Below are 19,999 nucleotides of genomic sequence, written 5' to 3' on the forward strand. Positions count from 1 at the left end.
AATCAGCTTGTAATGTTAAGAGGTATAGGCAATATTAGTGTTAATTGCGCTATACAAATATGTTCAACGATTGTAATCAATGACCATACGCTAGAGATTCTTTTCCACGTCATTAATGACGATTATTTAAAACATGATATTTTGATTGGTCGTGATATTCTTAGCCAAGGATTTGACATCCATATTACAAAAGATAAATTTACTATTTTTAAAAGTAAAGTCGTTAATGTATGCGAAGTCATTAGAAAATAATATAATTGATTTTAATCTAGTTGACACGGATGTGATTGGGACAGATAAAACTCGTTTGATCGTAATACTTGCTAAATTCCGGGATTCATTCATTACGGGATTTCCGCGTACTCGGGTTAACACCGGTGAGCTCAAACGAGCTCACATGAGCTCAGACAATGTGCTGTAGATAATATAGAATTAAAAGCAAAATATGACAAAATCGGATATGATAAGACTAAAGCTAAAGTAGTTAGATTTAATACAGGAGACTTTGTTTTGCGTAAAAATGAAGAGAGAAATCCAACCAAATTAGATCCGAAGTTCAGGGGTCCATTCGTCATAACCAAAATTCTGGATGGTGATAGATACAGCTTGAGATCGTTAAGTAGTAAACGAACGTATAAATATGCTCATGACAAACTGAGAAAAATGCCTGAAAGTCATATTCCCAGGGAGCTAGACGTGTGTGATGTCGATAGTGACGAGGAAGGTGTTGAAAAAGACACTAATCGCATTGATTATAATGTGGAAGGTGTTGAAAAAGACACTAATGGCATTGATAATAATGTGGAAGGTGTTGAAAAAGACACTAATGGCATTGATCATAATGTGGAAGGTGTTGAAAAAGACACTAATGGCATTGATAATAATGTGGAAGGTGTTGAAAAAGACACTAATGGCATTGATTATAATGTGGAAGGTGTTGAAAAAGACACTAGTTCTATCGATAACAATGAAGAAGGTGTTGAAAGAGACACTGATTGTTTCGATAGTGATGAGGAATGTTAAGTCTGGCTATACGCGTTGGGCTGTCATCGGCACTGCATTACCTGTGTGGCTTGCTGAAGGTGTGCGATGGGCAGCAGGCGGTATAGTGCAGGCCAGGTGTCGTCATACACCTGTTATCAGACCATGTTACATGCGTTGAGTCGCGGTGTCACTGCATTACCTGTGTGGCTTGCTGAAGGTGCATTGCGAGCTCAACGATGGGACAGAAGTAAGACAATGTTGAGATGATACACGTACTTGCACTGAGGGAATCTGACAGGCTTATTAACTCTAAGGTTTAGTAAATTGTAAAATGAATAGAAAAAATAACTAAAATCATAATAAACGCTATCAAGAATGTTTGGGGTTAAATTGGATCTCTGAATTGGATTAAGTTGAGTAGTATTAAATCGAACATAATAGAATTGAACAAAAGAAAAATTAAGTTAAAAAAAAAAGAGAGGAAATTGACACACCAGTTAACAACCGAAATAATTTTCAGATGCACCCGAGGACGTGTGCTTGTCAGGATGGCCGTGTCGGAGATAAAATAATACTTGGGTTTTTCCTGAGACTTGGGAAAGTCCCAACTATATTGAGTTCGTTTTTAGACAATAAAAACTTAGTAAAAATATTTTACAATTTAATCCGCTTAAGATTTAGTTAGTTTTCATATTTACGTTTATGACGGTAGACTTAAGTCGAAGGAGCCCGTCTGGGATATATATATATATATATATATATATATATATATATTAGGGTGCTTCATTTCCGGCAAAAGTATTTTTTTCGATGCTCATCAAGCAAAATATTGTTTTTTATGTTGAAACGAAAATTCCTGCCAAGTTTGAGCTCTTAATTCCAATTTAAAGTACATTCCATTTGAATTCAAAGATTTCCCATTTAAAATACACGTAAATTAAATTACTTATTTTTTAACTTTCTAATACTCAACTGCATTTTATGATATCGACGCGGTTTTGGTCGCAAATTGTAGGGCATTTGGTGTTCTTCAAAAGTGCCCATAGTTATTTAGCTGTAATTCTAGCTGTTTTACTAGTGTCCGTTGCGGAAGTTATATTTCCTATGAAATTGAACTTTATTGGCTTGCAGAACGTAAACCAATAAAAGTACACTAAGAATGACAATGGAAATTTTATAGGAAATTTTATTCCCTTAAAAAAAGGTCTTATGAGTCAAGTCGCTAAAGTCCATAGTTTCCGAGTTATAGTAATTTTAATAATTTGAAAAATAAAATGTAAAAAAATACAATTACAATTTACATTTTATTTTTCAAATTATTAAAATTACTATAACTCGGAAACTATGGACTTTAGCGACTTGACTCATAAGACCTTTTTCTAAGGGAATAAAATTTCCTATAAAATTTCCATTGGCATTCTTAGTGTACTTTTATTGGTTTACGTTCTGCAAGCCAATAAAGTTCAATTTCATAGGAAAAATAACTTCCGCAACGGACACTAGTAAAACAGCTAGAATTACAGCTAAATAACTATGGGCACTTTTGAAGAACACCAAATGCCCTACAATTTGCGACCAAAACTGCGTCGATATCATAAAATGCAGTTGAGTACACTAATGCAAAAAATTAAAGGAGCAGAAAAATTTTATAAATTTTTTAGTGATTTTTGGAAGGCTGTAACTTGGTGAAAAACGATCGTATCGAGATTTTAAAAAAAGCATTTTACAGCTTGAAATCTCTAGTTTTAGTGCATTTTTTTCAAAATTTTTTAAAAGCTCCGGTTATTGCGCAAACATGAGAAATACCGCGAGACAAAAAATTTCTAAATTTTTTTTTTTTTTCCGAAGAGCCCACGGACCGCGAAAAATTCTTTCAACTAAACGAATGCATAGTTCGTTTAGCAAATTTATTCAGCTTCAATTTTTTTTTTTTTTAACCTCGTAGGACGATTTGTCGCAGAGATATCAGCCTTCAAACAGAAAATGATCTTTTTGGCTTTGATCATCGATATTTCAGGTACCAATGATCGCACAGAAAGTTTAAGGGCGGCGGTAAAAACTTGAATTAATTCCCCATAAGACCCTGTCATCATTTTTTGAAAAAAAAAATTTTTTTTATTTTTAACATCCATCAGAAGAAAGTACAGAAAAATGACTTTTTTTGGTTTTTTAGTAAATCAACCGCTACTCTGCAAATATCGATAAAAAAAATAATGTTGCCAGGGACTTTTTTAGCTTAATGTACCCCCAAGACCCCTGTAAATTTTTAAATTGATCTATCAAACCGTTTTTTGGGAATCATCGATCAAAGTTTAGCTAAACAATTAAAGGAGCAAGTTTTGTTCCTTTAAGGATGTATGAGCGTGACAACAATATGTAATTCAAACCCTCAAAATTTTTTTAATGATAGATTTATACCGAAAGAATTTGCTGTCAAAATTTCAGCATAGGTAACGGGGCAAATTTTTAAGAAAATAATTATTAAAAATTGAGATAAAATACATTGCTCTTATGGAAAAACGGGTAGTCTTGACACTAAAGCATCAAATATAAATATGCTAAAGTATTTTTCATGTGAAAAAAAACTATAAATAAGAAAGTTGATACTTATAGTAATTTAATAAAATCATAAAAACACTATGCAATGGTGCATCCTAAAGAGCAAAATTAAAATGAAATTTAAATAAATTAGGTTTATTAATTTTTTCTCGCCATGACATAAGACTTGGCAACGTTTCACTTTTATTATGAGCGCCACAAAAAGCTGGTGTAGAAAATATTAAACACGGATGTAAATATAACCTCACTTTTAGATTTAAAAATAAAAATAACATGACACATTGACAAACGCAGTGACGTTTATATTAATATTTATATTATTAAAAATAATAAATAAATGAATTTTCAATAATTAAAATTAAACAAAAAAATACATGCATGACAGTTTTTAAAATTGACACTTGGCAATAATTATTGTTTAATTATTAAGTTGCGCAATACAAAAAAACTGTGGTAATCATAAATAATTATAGTTAAAAAAATTATTTTATTTATTTTGAACTTCCTCAAGTTTTAGTATTAGTGATTGTATAATTGCTTTAGATTTTGTGATGCGCGGTTTTCCTCCAATATCTTGTCCAAGCAGAATCTTTACATACCTGGGTTGGAAACACATATTTTTTCAGTTTTTTTCTTTTTATTTGCGAAAGATTGATCACTTTCTAGCTGTAAGGGTCGTTTCTTACGAAACTGACCATTTTTATAGCGTTTCAAGAGCTCTGTCATTTTTTAAAAACATTCAAATATTAGCGGTAGAAAATAACCATAAAGCTGTGTTGTCAAATGTACACTAGACGTCACGTGGTACTTTCCGTTACCTCACCCCGCAACCATTCCTGCCCATCCCCACTCTTCAATATTCACGGTTCCCCCACGCCCTCGCTCATACATCCTTAAAAAATTTAGAACATAAAAAACAAGTTTTAATTTTTTTTTTCTTCGATTTTTTGGAAATTTTTTATTTTTTTTGTCATTTCCTTGCATTTGCTGAGTTACCAACGCAAAAATTTGAGAAAAGTCGAAAAAAAAAATTTTTTTAATTTTGATTATGATTACACAATTAAAGGAACAAAACTTGCTCCTTTAATTGTTTAGCTAAACTTTGATCGATGATTCCCAAAAAACGGTTTGATAGATCAATTTAAAAATTTACAGGGGTCTTGGGGGTACATTAAGCTAAAAAAGTCCCTGGCAACATTATTTTTTTTATCGATATTTGCAGAGTAGCGGTTGATTTACTAAAAAACCAAAAAAAGTCATTTTTCTGTACTTTCTTCTGATGGATGTTAAAAATAAAAAAAATTTTTTTTTTCAAAAAATGATGACAGGGTCTTATGGGGAATTAATTCAAGTTTTTACCGCCGCCCTTAAACTTTCTGTGCGATCATTGGTACCTGAAATATCGATGATCAAAGCCAAAAAGATCATTTTCTGTTTGAAGGCTGATATCTCTGCGACAAATCGTCCTACGAGGTTAAAAAAAAAAAAAATTGAAGCTGAATAAATTTGCTAAACGAACTATGCATTCGTTTAGTTGAAAGAATTTTTCGCGGTCCGTGGGCTCTTCGGAAAAAAAAAAAAAATTTAGAAATTTTTTGTCTCGCGGTATTTCTCATGTTTGCGCAATAACCGGAGCTTTTAAAAAATTTTGAAAAAAATGCACTAAAACTAGAGATTTCAAGCTGTAAAATGCTTTTTTTAAAATCTCGATACGATCATTTTTCACCAAGTTACAGCCCTCCCAAAATCACTAAAAAATTTATAAAATTTTTCTGCTTCTTTAATTTTTTGCATTAGTGTATTAGAAAGTTAAAAAATAAGTGATTCAATTTACGTGTATTTTAAATGGGAAATCTTTGAAATCTAATGGAATGTACTTTAAATTGGAATTAAGAGCTCAAACTTGGCAGGAATTTTCGTTTCAGCATAAAAAACAATATTTTGCTTGATGAGCATCGAAAAAAATACTTTCGCCGGAAACGAAGCACCCTAATATATATATGTCGGAGATGGAAGAATAAAATGGAATTTTTCAATGGGACGGGAAATTCCCAATATCCAGTCGAGACTAGTTTTTATACACGGAAAGAATTTTTCGATGAAAATTACTCTGCAATTTCGAGTGATCCTGGGCCATTCCAAGAAATTAGTGGTTTTTATTTCATTATTTAATAGTTTTCATTGAAATATTAATAACACTAGACTATATTTCCTTCTACTAGTGAGTAATTTTTTATCAGCAGATAAAGTGGTATAATTACATGATTTCATACTCTGTTGGGATTCCATATTTAATCGGTTATGGTGAATATTTTATCTAAATCTACTCATTTTTATTCTACGTCCCTTGTAGGAAAAAAAATATTTTGGCCGTTTTTCGTACATTTAGAATACATCTCAAATACACTTATCCAAAAAATTAAAGGAACAAGAAAATTTTATAAATTTTTTAGTGATTTTTGGAAGGCTGTATTTTTGTGAAAAATGATCGTATCGAAAAAATTAAAAAAGCAAATTGAAGCTTGAAATCTCTAGTTTGAAGATCTTTCAGCAAAATTTTTTTTTGAGCCACGGTTTTTGCGGAATCATACGAAAAAGGTCGAGACAACATTTTTCTAAATTTTTTGGTTTCGTTTTTTAGGTCTACGGGGCCGGGAAAAATTTTTTCAAAAAAACGAATTCATGGCTTGTTTAGGAAATTTATTCAGCTACAATTTGCTTTTTTTGTTTCTCTGTACGACAATTTGCTGCTGAGATATCAGCCTTCAAATGAAAAAGGATCCTTTTGTCTTTGATTATTGATATCTCAGCAAGAAATGGTCACACAGTAATTTAAAGGGCAGTTCAATAAACTTGAATAAATCCCCTACAAGCTCCATTTTCGATTTTTTCAAAAAAAAATTTTTTTTTATCCTAGATATCCATTTGAAAAACCTTTAAAAAATGGCCATTTTCTAGTTTTTTAGTCAACTCATCGCTACTCTGCAAATATTGATAAAAAAAATAATGTTGCCAGGTAATTTTACAGCTTAATGTACCCTCAAAAACCCTGGAAATTTTCAGATTGATCCATTGAACCGTTTGTCCGGACCGATTGCTCAAAGTTTTACAAAACAATTAAAGGAACAAGTTTTGTTCCTTAATTTGTGTAATCATTACCAAAATAAAATAATGAATTTTTTTTTGATTTTCTTTTATTTTTGCGTTAGTTATTCAGTAAATGTAAAGTAAAGAGGAAAAAAAAAAAATTTTACAAAAAACGAGACCAAACAAGAATTTTTTCACATTTTTATTTTTTTACGTTTTATTCGGAGGGTTATTTTTTTTTTTCGTTTTTCGGAAAAAAAATTTTTTCTATATGTAGAATGTATGCGTACATATATAAAAAATATATGAAAAATATATTCGAAATATATCTCTAAAAATACCGATGAAATACAAAAAAAATACATTTTTAATATATTTTGGTTGTATGCGCTGACTTAGGTTCCAAAAGTAGGGCGTCATAGAGTACGACCGGCGAATATCAGCTTCACGTTGCTAGTGGATGTCCTAACAGCCTGAGAGCTCCATTATTTGCCAACCGAATAGTAGTTCCACTAGGGCGTAAAGCACTCCAGGTGTTAAAGATGTCCAAGATGACCAGGACCCTCTGGGTTTTCTTTTAAAGGACTATCGAAGGGAGTGGAAAAAAAACATTTTCAGCCAACCAGAAAGTCCCACTGGAGCACCAAGTGATCCAGGTGTCAAAGTAGTCATAAGTGTCAGGACCCTCTGGATTTTCTTATGAAAAACTATCGGAGGAAGTAAAAAAAAAAATTTTCAACCAACCAGGAAGTCCCCCTGGAGCACCAAGTGATCCAGGTATTTGAGTGGTCCAAGGTGCCAGAACCTTCTGGATTTTATTATGAAAAACTACCAGAGGGAGTAAAAAAAATCATTTTCAACCAACCAGGAAGTCCCCCTGGAGAACCAAGTGCCTCGGGAGTTGAAGTATTTTAAAATGACCAGGATTCTTCGGATTTAATTTAAATTATTTTTTTCACTCCCTCCGATAGTTTTTCATAAGAAAATCTAGAGGGTCCTTGCACTTTGGACCTTCTTTGACACCTGGATCACTTGGTGCTCCAGTGGGACTTCTTGATTCGCTGAAAATGATTTCCTTCACGCCCTTCGATAGTTTTTCATAAGAAAATCCAGAAGGTTCTGGCACCTTGGACCACTCAAACACCTGGATCACTTGGTGCTCAAGGGGGACTTCCTGGTTGGTTAAAAATTTTTTTTTTACTCCCTCCGATAGTTTTTCATAAGAAAATCCAGAGGGTCCTGACACTTATGACTACTTCGACACCTGGATCACTTGGTGCTCCAGTGGGACTTTCTGGTTGGCTGAAAATGTTTTTTTTCCACTCCCTTCGATAGTCCTTTAAAAGATAACCCAGAGTGTCCTGGTCATCTTGGACATCTTTAACACCTGGAGTGCTCTGCGCCCTAGTGGAACTACTATTCGGTTGGCAAATAATGGAGCTCTCAGGCTGATAGGACATCCACTAGCAACGTCAAGCTGATATTCGCCGGTCGTACTCTACGACGCCCTACTTTTGGAACCTAAGTCAGCGCATACAACCAAAATATATTAAAAATGTATTTTTTTTGTATTTCATAGGTATTTTAAGAGATATATTTCGAATATATTTTTCATATATTTTTTATATATGTACGCATACATTCCACATATATTTTAGATGTATTCTAAATGTACGAAAAACGGCCAAAAGTGATATAATCAAAATATATCTTTCATATATTTTAAATACATTTTACATACATATTTATGTATTTTTCATATATTTCTCATCTATTTTAAATATATTTTTAATACATTCATAAATATATTTTTTTTATATTTAAAATATATTTTATTTCCATGGGGGTAGCAACCAGGACTGGCCCCGTGTTATCATTCCAGACTTCTACCAAGGCTGGCTTACAAGCTTGGTCCAAGGTTCTACATAATTGGGCCAAGCCTAGGCCCGTCGTACTTTTTACTCTGGGATCTTCGAGCTCAAAAATACACAAATACTCGCAGGTAGTATCGAGCTCGAAACCCTCGATCATGGATTGACAATAATGTTACCAAGCTCAAGGAGCACTCCTTGAGCTCGAAAGCATCGGGAAATTTCAGGGCTGTCCTGCAGGGTCAATCGGTTTCCAGAGTTTTTACTGTCTAATGTTAGAATAAAAATAATAAAAAAAAAAATTAAGCATTATTATTTGAAGTCTTTATAAATCGTCATCTGAGCTTCTCCTCTCTTCAAGTAGATTAGTTACTGAATAAATAAACTCGTGATAATATCGCAGCTTAAAGAGGATCACGACATATGTCTTATAGCGTATAACTAAAATCTTATTTGAAAATTATGTAGCTAGATTATTTACTTACATGCATAACTAGAGAGTCTTCATCAATATCTGTAAGTCTCGGGCAGTCACATAAATAGAGTTCTTCGAGTATAGGTAACTGTGAAAAAACGTGACGTCCAATATGAGTTAAATATGGCAATGAACACAAGCTTAGCCTTTTAAGTGATGGAAGATTAGGAAAAGCATTTATTTCATCCAGAATTTCTAACGGATTTTCATCTAAATTCAAAGATTCCAAAACTATGGCATCTTTTAAAGCAGATGGTATTTTTGTAAAACTATTTTCACTTAAATGGAGTGTTTTTAATGTTGTTCTGAAATGGAAAAAATATCTTTCAAAACTAAGCAACTGATAATATTATTATTTAAAAGAAGGGTAGGGGGAAAAGGGACCCCCTAAGAAAAATGTGACAATTACATTTTTTGTATTAGTTCTTCTTTTTTCAGTCTCTCAAAAAGTATTCGGTAACGATACAACCTAACCGTGAGAAGACATTAAAAACGTGAGGCTCCTTTAAAAATCCGAAGCATTGAAAATTGTTTTTACCAAAACAAATATTTAATAACAACTCTCAGTTGCATTTTCAGGAAATTTTTATATAAATTCAGTCTTACACAAGTTTTCATTTTCAGTCTCATGGAAGTCTAAGACAAGATTCGATAATTAATTTAAATAAATCTATCCCAGTAAACACATTGACGTAAATTTGACGCCAGAGTGACGTTACGCTATGTCATCATTTACGTAAGAAATGAGTCATGAATGAGTCAGGTTTGAGTCATTATTTCGCACTTTTTTACGTAAGATTATGATGTAAAACTAATGACGAAAACATAACGTGAATGTGATTTCTGTGTGACATTCTATGACGTCAATATGACATATGAGTGATGTCAAAATTATCAATCCGGAAAAAATATTTTTGAAAAAAAAAAAAAAAAAAATTGGAATACCAAATTTTTGATTTGATCATTACCGCGCGAACGTATTACAAATTTAGAAACAAGATTCGATAAGATAAGATAATGAAAAAATCCTGGGCGTCTGCTGGGTTCGAACACGGCTTTTCTTGGCTGTTAGTCCTGAACGTTGCTCACTAGTCCACATCACGAGAGTTCAAGTCCAGTGCTTAATTGATGTATTTAGAGTGAAATGCCGAAAAAGACAGTTTATTAGTTTTTGTGATGAATTTTTACAAAATTTCATAACTCCATGAACTTCTCTGAAATTTTACAAAAACAATATTTCTCGGCCTCGATGATAATTATATAAAATTTTATTAAGTTTCATCAAATTTTGTAATTTTTTATTGTGATATAAAATTTTGCGGAACATTAAATAATCCCACAAAATCGTATAAAATTTAATCGATTGAACAATTGCGATACTAAACTTTATAATCCCGGGAAAAAATCATCAGGCCTGTTCATGCTTGATCCTGCATGGATCATGCATGATCGTGCATGATTCAGGTATGATCGTGCATGATCCAGACATAACTTTGCACGACTCATGAAAAGGCACGCACGATCATGCAAATCCATGTTCAATTGTGCATGGTCGTGCATGACGAGGAAAGAATCGACCAAGCTCAATCATAAATGATCATTCATGACACTGCACAAATTATGCAACGTCATAACATGACCATGTGAAATCGGATTTTATCATGTATGATCATGAATGAGAGTGCATGATACGGAGAGAGTGATTATGCACAATTGAGAGTCACTTGGTATGAGCATACATGACCATGTATGACTCATGTGAAGTCATGCTTGTTCATGTATCACTACCCTAATCAAAAAAATCTATGAGGAATTGTATGGAAACCAATAAGAATACATATTGGGCATTCCATGCTAAATGGACTACTTTTGACACCGACCCTTTTCGATTTTTCCGAAATTTATGTATCTTTCTCTGCACTATTGGAAACAATTTTCCGAATTTTTTCAAATTTTTTTACTTAACCAAAAAAAAAAATACGAGTTATTTAAAAAAGATAGCTTTTTTTTTTATAACTATAACTTTTTTGAAAATTGACTTATTGGGATGTTTTTTTTTTTTTTTGATTTTTTTTTAAAATGAACTTTTTATAAAAAAAAAGGCCATTCGGCAGCCGAAATGGAAGTAGATTTCTCATTATTTGATTATTTCAACCGTTCAAATAAATATTAATTTCACAGCAATAATAGGAATTCATGCAGTTTCATGAATTTACTAATAAATACAATAGTTATATTCCTATAAAATCTACTAAAAGTAGGAGAACCAATGCAATAGCAAAATTTCATTTAATAAGTGGTAAGATAAGTAATTTTATTGATCAAGGCACATATATAGGCATGAATATTAAAGCTTATTTGAAGAGCTTTCAGATGAATTTTATAGAAAGTCGATAAGTTATCACATTCAAAAGATATTGAAGAAAGAATAAGTAAAAATATAAATTTTTGACATTTAAAAAATTTTAAAATGCTATAACTTTTAAGCTCTTTGACCGATTGAGCTCATTTTCGAACTCGATCGCGGTAGTCGCCCACAAAATAGGTACACCAAGTTTCAGGGTGATCGGTTTAAAATTGTAGCTATAATCAAAGTGACAACCTGCGTAAAATTAATTTTTATAATATTTTATAAATTTTCAAAACCATTTATTTATTAGAAAAAATTGTTAAATCAATGAGTTGTATAGTGAAATTTGACGGCGATCTAGCGAGTTTTCAGATAGAACAAACGAAACTAAGCTATCTCTTTCCGTTTAAAAGTTACATCCAGTTTAATCGGTAAAAAAATTTTTTTTGAAAATTTTCCAAAATTTCAATTAACCATCACTTCTAAACTTATTGGCCCAATTGGCTCATCTTCGAACTCATCCGAGGTAATCGTCCATAGAATAAGTATATTAAGTTTCATTAAGATCGGTGTAGAATTGTGGACACTATCGTTGGAGAACGACGCGTTATATCTTATATATATTTATATATATAAATACATATATAAACTTTTGAACCAAATGCATTTTTTGAGTCAGCTTGTCGAGCTGAGTTTAGAGGCAGCAAAATTTTTCGTAAATTCCATCATGAGGACAAATACAATAGTTAGATTTTTATGAAATCTATTAATAAAAATAATAGTTCGGATTCATATTCAACGTTTTTTTTTAAACTTTTGGAAAAAAACGAAAATTTCGGGATGGTTTACATTTTTTATTTTCGTTTTTTTTTTTTTTAAACTTCAGTACTCTTTGTGAATTTCCTGAAATTTTCAGAGTGGCATTTTTTTCTTTCTATTTTTTTTTATAAATGAAAAAAAAAATTTTTCTTTAAATGTTTGTTTTTCGTTATACCTTTCTGAAAATTTTTCAGCAGATTTAGAAAACTTCAAAATCCGAGTAAAAAAAATCGGTCTATCGGTTGACCCTGCGGGCCAGCCCTGAAACTTGCCGCTATTTTCGAGCTCCTTGAGCTCGAAAACATTGTTGTGGATACATTTTCAAGCTTGGAAATACTTTTATATATCTCTCAATCGAATTGACCGATTGAGACGGTTGAGGTGGCAATCGACGCGTTTTAGCAACTTCTCAAGCTGATCAAATTTTGAAATCGATATATTAAGTCGTTTTTTGAGAAATTTAAAAAAAAGTAAAAAAATAGTATATTACGACACTAGGCCAGAAAGTTGAATTTCCTGATATCACATACGTCAGAGAATTCTGCATTCTGGCCGGGGGTCGTATACTATTTTTCTTGTTCCCCAGCCGAAAGTACGTTGAATTAATTAACATTGCGGAGCGTAGCCGAGCGGTGAAGGGGGGGGGGGCGGGTCCGCCCGACTTTTGCAAAACTGAGGCGAAGCCGAAGTTTTTGCTGGTCGGGGCGGGCATCAAAAACATTAAATGATTGAAAAAAAAAATTATAGATTCAATTTCAGTTGAAACTAGGTATTTTATTTTTCTCTTTAGTAATTGTTCAGTCACGAGCTTAACCCAAATACTATTGGGATGTCATTCACGCTAACCAACAAGAAATGGCCGCACATAAACGGTCTACAACTCGCTGATCCAGACTTCTTAACATCTCGACCTATTGACATCATTCTGGGTGCAGCACCAGCTGCACACATAATCGACGCTAAAATAAGGAAGGGTAATAACAATGACCCAATCGCTCAGTCAACGACGCTTGGCTGGATCATCTATGGATCTGTGGACACCGCTACATCAAAATTGACAGCTTATGGTCATCATGTCACTGTTGATGATCAATTACAAGACTTGCTGAGCAAGTTTTGGTACCAAGAAGAACCACAGACAGAATTCGCTATACACTACAATGAAGATGAAGAAAAGTGTGAACAACACTTTGTCAATACACACTACAGACAGACTGATGGTCGATATGTCGTTCGCTTGCCGCTTAAATCTCCTCCAAGTCAACTGGGTGACTCGCTACGAGCTGCACAATACGCTTTACTACGTCTTCGCAAAAGTCTGGATAATGATCCAATCTACAAGAAGTTATACTACGACTTCTTGAAAGAATATGAAGACTTGGGGCACATGAGACGCGTAAAATTAAAGGATTTACCACTAAACAGCTACATGTTGCCTCGTCATGGGGTTCTTAAAGAACAGAGCACTACCACCAAGCTTAGGGTGGTATTCAATGGATCATGGAAAACGACATCAGGCGTATCAATTAACGAGATATTCCATGTGGGCCCCAAGATTCAAGTTGACATCAGTGATGTACTGATTCGCATTCGCTGTCACCGCTATCTATTCGCTACTGACGTAACTAAGATGTTTCGTCAGATTGCAGTTGACAAGGAAGATCATCATCTACAGTGCATACTCTGGTTTGACGAGGATGACATCCCAATAGTATTTGCGCTCGCTACGGTTACTTATGGAACTACATCAGCTCCATATCTCGCTGGAAGAGCACTTTTACAACTCGCTGAAGATGAAGGAAATAAATTTCCGAAAGCTGTTGAACCGCTGACAAACACTCGCTACGTTGATGACATCTATGGAGGCGCAGATGAACTCGCTGAGGCAATTCAAGTTGCTCTCGATACAAAAAATATGTGTGCCGCAGGATGCTTCCCGCTTGCAAAATGGGCAAGTAATTCAACAGAATTATTGTCTCAAGTCGCTCCAGTGGAAACCCAAGAAGATACACCACGAGAACTTGGGGATACTACAGTAAAAGTGCTCGGGTTAACCTGGAATTCTACTCAAGATAAATTCCAATTCGGTTATTCGCTACCAGAAGCATCTCCAACTACTAAACGCACAATTTTATCTGAAATTGCTCGCTTGTTCGACCCGCTTGGGTTTTTGGCACCTATCATCGTAAGAGCCAAGATGTTCATGCAGAAGCTATGGCTGCAGAACTTCGATTGGGATGCTACGCTATCACCGTTGCTTCTTCAAGAGTGGAATTTGTTTCGAGATGAACTACATCATATCTCGAAGATTCAGATACCTCGCTGGAATCATGTAAAAACTGGTGTATCGATTGAATTACATGGATTCTCTGACGCTTCTCAACTCGCTATGGCTGCTGTCGTCTACTTAAAGGTCACTGACGCTACAGGAAGCTCCAATATTTCGCTAGTGTGTGCCAAAACACAAGTTGCACCACTGAAACCAATTTCAATACCAAGAATGGAGCTCAACGCCGCTGTCTTACTCGCTCAACTGGTACTCTACATCAAGAATGTCTTGAAGCTTGAAAATGTACCAATTTTCATGTGGACAGACTCCGCTGTATCTTTAACGTGGATACGAAACAACCCCGCTAGATGGAAAGTCTACATTCGCAACAGAGTTACCAAGATTCAGGAATCGCTACCAAGTGTCAACTGGGATTTTGTTCCTGGGAAACTCAACCTAGCTGACTGCGCTTCAAGAGGTTTAACAGCAGCTAAACTAGAACAGCATTCGCTATGGTGGACGGGACCTAAGTGGCTCAGTCAATCAAAAGAAAACTGGCCATCTTTTGACATCCCTACGCAGACGGTATCACATCTTGAGGAACGTCCAGGTCTGGTTTTTACCATCTTCAAGGCAGATTCACACCCGCTACACACGCTACTAGACAAATTTTCTAAGTTGTCACCACTACTTCGCACGCTTGGAATCTGCCTACGTGCCATCGCTAAATTTAAAAAAGTGCCACAGTCCACACTGGCCACACCACTCTCTACAGTTGACCTGGAACTCGCTAAGACTTTGCTGATCAAGCATACGCAAAGTCAGTACTATTCGCAAGAGCTGAAACTACTGAAAGATGGTGATTCTCTACAACGAAATCATCGTCTCGCTAAATTGATTCCCTACGTCGACTACAATGGAGTACTCAGAGTCGGCAGTCGCTTGAAGAATTCGCTACTGGATGATGATCAGAAAAATCCAGCTATTTTACCAAGATCATCACGTTTAAGTACGCTACTGATAGAACATTCGCATCAAAAAACATTCCACGGGGGAACTCAATTGACTCTCGCTGATCTACGGAGATCTGTCTGGATAGAAGGTGGGCGTGTTCCAGTCAGGTCTCACATTCTTCGCTGCGTCGTGTGCACGAGACATAGAGGTGTTCGTGCACAACAACTAATGGGACAATTGCCATCCGCTCGTGTAAGACCATCTAAAGCATTCTTACACACTAGAATAGACTACGCTGGGCCAGTAACACTGAAGACATTTCAAGGTCGAGGTGCGAAAACCTATAAAGGTTGGATCGCTGTATTTGTATGTCTCGCTACGTCCGCTATACACATTGAAATTGTCACCGACTATTCTACTGACGCTTTCGTCGCAGCATTCAGAAGATTCACTAGTAGGAGAGGCGCCTGCAGTACCCTATACTCGGACTGTGGTACAAATTTTGTAGGAGCAGACGCCACGCTAAGAAGAGAATTCGCAGCAGGATCGAGACAGCTACGGGAACTTCAGTATTTACTCGCTACAGATGGCACAGACTGGAAGTTCAACCCGCCAAGTGCTCCCCATTTTGGTGGCAAGTGGGAAGCAGCCGTCAAGTCAATCAAGTTCCATTCTCATTCGAACTATTGGTGAATCGCTATTGACTTACGACCAACTCGCTACAGTTTTAACGCAGATTGAGGCTGTATTAAACTCAAGACCGATCGCTCCGCTATCCGAAGATCCTGCAGACTTAACCGCTTTGACTCCTGGACAATTTCTCATCGGTGAACCTCTAATCGCTGTACCAGGACCTTCACTACTGGAAAACAATACCGCTACGTTGTCACGCTGGCAACAATTACAACAAATGTTCCAGACATTTTGGACTAGATGGTCGTCTGAGTACTTACAACGACATCAATCAATCTCTAAGTGGCATCATCCATCTAATATCATCAAAGTGGGCTCATTAGTCCTGCTGACTGATGAGAGGTTCCCACCATCAAAATGGTCACTCGCTAGAGTACTCGCATTACATCCAGGACGAGATGGGTTGACTCGAGTAGTCACCCTGAAGACCGCTACCACGGAACTTGTTCGACCAATCGCTAAACTGTGCGTGCTGCCAGTTCACTCTCCAGATGACAATCCTGTCGACACCGTCGCCAGCGCTGGGGAGAATGTTCAGTCAAGAGCAAACTCGCTACCACCTGAGAACGCCGAGCCTCACCAATAGGTCGGCAGCACTTTCGCTATTTGAACTTACGCGCGAGATCTTGGCCAATGAGGAAAATCCATTATTCAAATCAATTAGTTCCAACAATAATTCTGTACAAAGTGTAAATAAATAGTTAATTTATTTTACCTAAAAAGTGTATAATTTTTAATTGTTAAAATTACCAACACCTGCACCGGATCCATTCAGTTTATCCTCTAATTTTATAGTAATATATTTTAGACTTCTTTATAAGCCCAAACACTAACTACAATAATACACAATAGTAAGAAAATATTATCATCTCTCGTATATTTTCTTACTTTTTCTCTTACTTCACGCGTTATTTTCTTTACTGATAACAATGTTTTAATCACAAGACTTTTTCAAATTTCAATTTAATTTATGGTTATGATATGATAAATAAATAGACAGGCGCATCCGTGACTATTTTGACACATGCGCTGTCGTGTATTTATCAGACATTTTCTCATTTTAATAATTAAAAAATATAAAATAAAATGTCTCATAAATAAAAAATAAAAAGATGCACATGTAAAAAATTAAAAAATCTGTATGTGCATTTGTTTTAATTTTGACTTTTTTAATTCTCAAATAATTTGTTTCTTATTGAAAAATCTCTGTATATTTGCTACATAACCGAGTCATACTAAATAAGCGCACTCTAGTGACAGCTCTCTGCATTGCGAGCCGGCCACAAAAGCGGCTCTTTTTGGAGTGTAATGCGACCAGGAAGACCGTACTTTCGGCTAGGGAAGCAAGAAAATTTTTTTTTTAATTCTTCCGTTAACGGCTTCTCTTGAACGAATGAACCGATTTTGATGGTTGAGGTGGCAGTCGGCGCGTTTTATTGAGTTCTAGAGTTGATCGAATTTTGGAATTGGTCGGGTGAGTCCCTTCGAAGATAATCGAAGAAAACCGTTTTTTACCGTTTCTTTCTCGATCGATTTCTCTCGAACGAACAAACCGATTGAGATGGCTGGGGTAGCAATCGACGCGTTTCATTAAATTCTCGTGCTGATTAGATTTTGGAATTGATCGATCGAGCCATTTCTGAAAAATTTGAAAAAAACTGAAAAAAAATTTCTTTTTTTTTTATTTCTTCTATATTTAGAGTCTATTTGATCGATCGATTCGAAATTATCAGAAAAGTTGACGGCCAACAAACTCTTTCGATTGCCACCTCAACCTTCTCAATTGGTCAATTCATTAAAAAGATGTAAAGAGTTTACATCCACACACACACACACACACACACGCACGCACGCACGCACGCACACACACACACACACACACACACACACACACACACACACACACACACACACACACACACACACACACACACACACACACACACACACACACACACACACACACACACACATATATATATATATATATACATACATACAGGCACTCGGACATGATTCTTAAAATAGTCAGAATAGCTTCCTAGGACCTTAAAACGTCGACATCTGATGAAAACTCGATTTTCGAAAATCGGGGTAGAACCAATAACTTCCCGAATTTTTGAAAATTTCCAATTTTCTCAGCGGAAAGTTAAAAATAACAACAATAATTAAAAGTGACAATCATCGATAAGATTTGAGTATTTTTCAATAAAGTTAGATCAAAAATTAAAAGAAGCATTGAATTATTTTTTCGTGAATGTTCATCGAATTTAGGATATGTGAATTATTTAAACATGTAAGAAAATAAAGTCACATTCCATTCAAGTCTACTGTTTATGAATCATTCAATAAAAAATGTTTTTAGCTGTGTAAATGAAAATAAATTCAAACAAATTTTGTTTTAAATTAATTGCCTCGAAATTTTTGAAAGTTCATGCGTTGCTCCAATATGGATCGAACAATGATTTCATTTTTTTGTTTTTGCATGTAGTTTTGGAAAAAAAAAAAATAAATAATTCAATGCTTCTTTTAATTTTTGATCTAACTTTATTGAAAAATAATCAAATATTATCGATGATTGTAACTTTCATTTGTTTTTATTTTTTTTACTCAGATTTTGAAGTTTTCTAAATCTGCTGAAAAATTTTCAGAAAGGTATAACAAAAAACAAACATTAAAAAAAAATTTTTTTTTTTCATTTCCAAAAAAAAAAATAGAAAGAAAAAAAATGCCACTCCGAAAATTTCAGGAAATTTGCAGAAAATACTAAAGTTGAAAAAAAAAAAATCGAAAATCAAAAATGTCAATCATCTCGACATTTCGGTTTTTTCCAAAAGTTTAAAAAAAAACGTTGAATATGAATTCGAGTTATTATTTTTATTTTTTATCTAAGAAGTACATTTTAAAACAAAAATTTTCAAAAGAAAAAACATCCCAATAAGTCAATTTTCAAAAAAGTTATAGCTATTTAAAATAAAAAAAAAGCCATTTTTTTCTAAAATTTATATCTTTTTTTTGGTTGGGTGAAAAAAAGTTGAAAAAATTATGAGAAACGTGTTTGATAGGGTAAAAGAAGAGAAAAAATTTTCAGCCAAATCTAAAGAAGTCGGGTTCAAAAGTGGTCGATTTGGCATGGAATGCCCCATATAAAAAAGTCTGGATTTATGGAAGAATCCTTAGGAATTAATATAGGAGAGTATGGTTTTACATAAGAATTCACGACCGATATGTTATTGATTGATTAATTCATGTTATTAAATTTTTTTTATCTTATGGTAAAAATAATTCTGATATTTAAAAGTCGAATTTTAAAAAATCTTGATCGATCTCCTATAAATTATTTAGCTACATCATATATCAATGTGAAATTAAATTTTAATTATGAATCCTGAAAATTTCAGTTAAACTTATTAAGTGAATAGTCGTTTAGCTAATTTGAGATTTTTGAAATTATTCTAAAAAATTCCGGTTGGTCTAAATTGCCTCATGATACCGATGTTGCCCCTATCTAAAATTTAGAAAAAAATTCTAAGGACCTATTTTACCCCTTACAATTTTAATTTATGTAACAAGTTTAAGGGGCATGATAACCCTTCCCCCTTTTCTAGATGTTGACTTACTTATGCAAATGAAACATGTGATCTGGAAGTGTTTGGAGATTACAATCTTCAAGACATAATTCTTGCAAACAGTAAAGATTAGTCAATGACCTCATAATATAATCATCAATAATACTTAGAGGATTCCCACTGAGAATCAATACTTCTATATTAGTAACATGTTCAAATAAATCCTGATGTAGTGTATGGAGATTGTTATGTCCAAGATTTAATATTCGTAATTGTGGTAGCGGTTCCCATTCATTAGGAGCATATTTACGTTTACCCTATTGAAAACAAAAAAAAAATAACGAAATTATATCTCTAGTTAAAAACTCC

General features: G+C 34.2%; 1 protein-coding gene across 1 annotated transcript in view; it reads right to left on the reverse strand.

Annotated features, from left to right (window-relative positions):
* LOC130670934 (leucine-rich repeat neuronal protein 3-like) overlaps positions 1 to 19,999 on the reverse strand; it is a gene marked incomplete at its 5' end in the record, with an annotated part of 91,860 nt that overhangs the window by 5,697 nt on the left and 66,164 nt on the right. The window contains 2 exon segments of the mRNA XM_057474574.1: positions 8,987 to 9,281; positions 19,682 to 19,947. Of these exon segments, the coding sequence (XP_057330557.1) occupies positions 8,987 to 9,281; positions 19,682 to 19,947 (561 nt within the window).

The sequence above is a fragment of the Microplitis mediator genome, chromosome 7, assembly GCF_029852145.1.
Source record: "Microplitis mediator isolate UGA2020A chromosome 7, iyMicMedi2.1, whole genome shotgun sequence".
Lineage (NCBI taxonomy): Eukaryota > Metazoa > Arthropoda > Insecta > Hymenoptera > Braconidae > Microplitis > Microplitis mediator.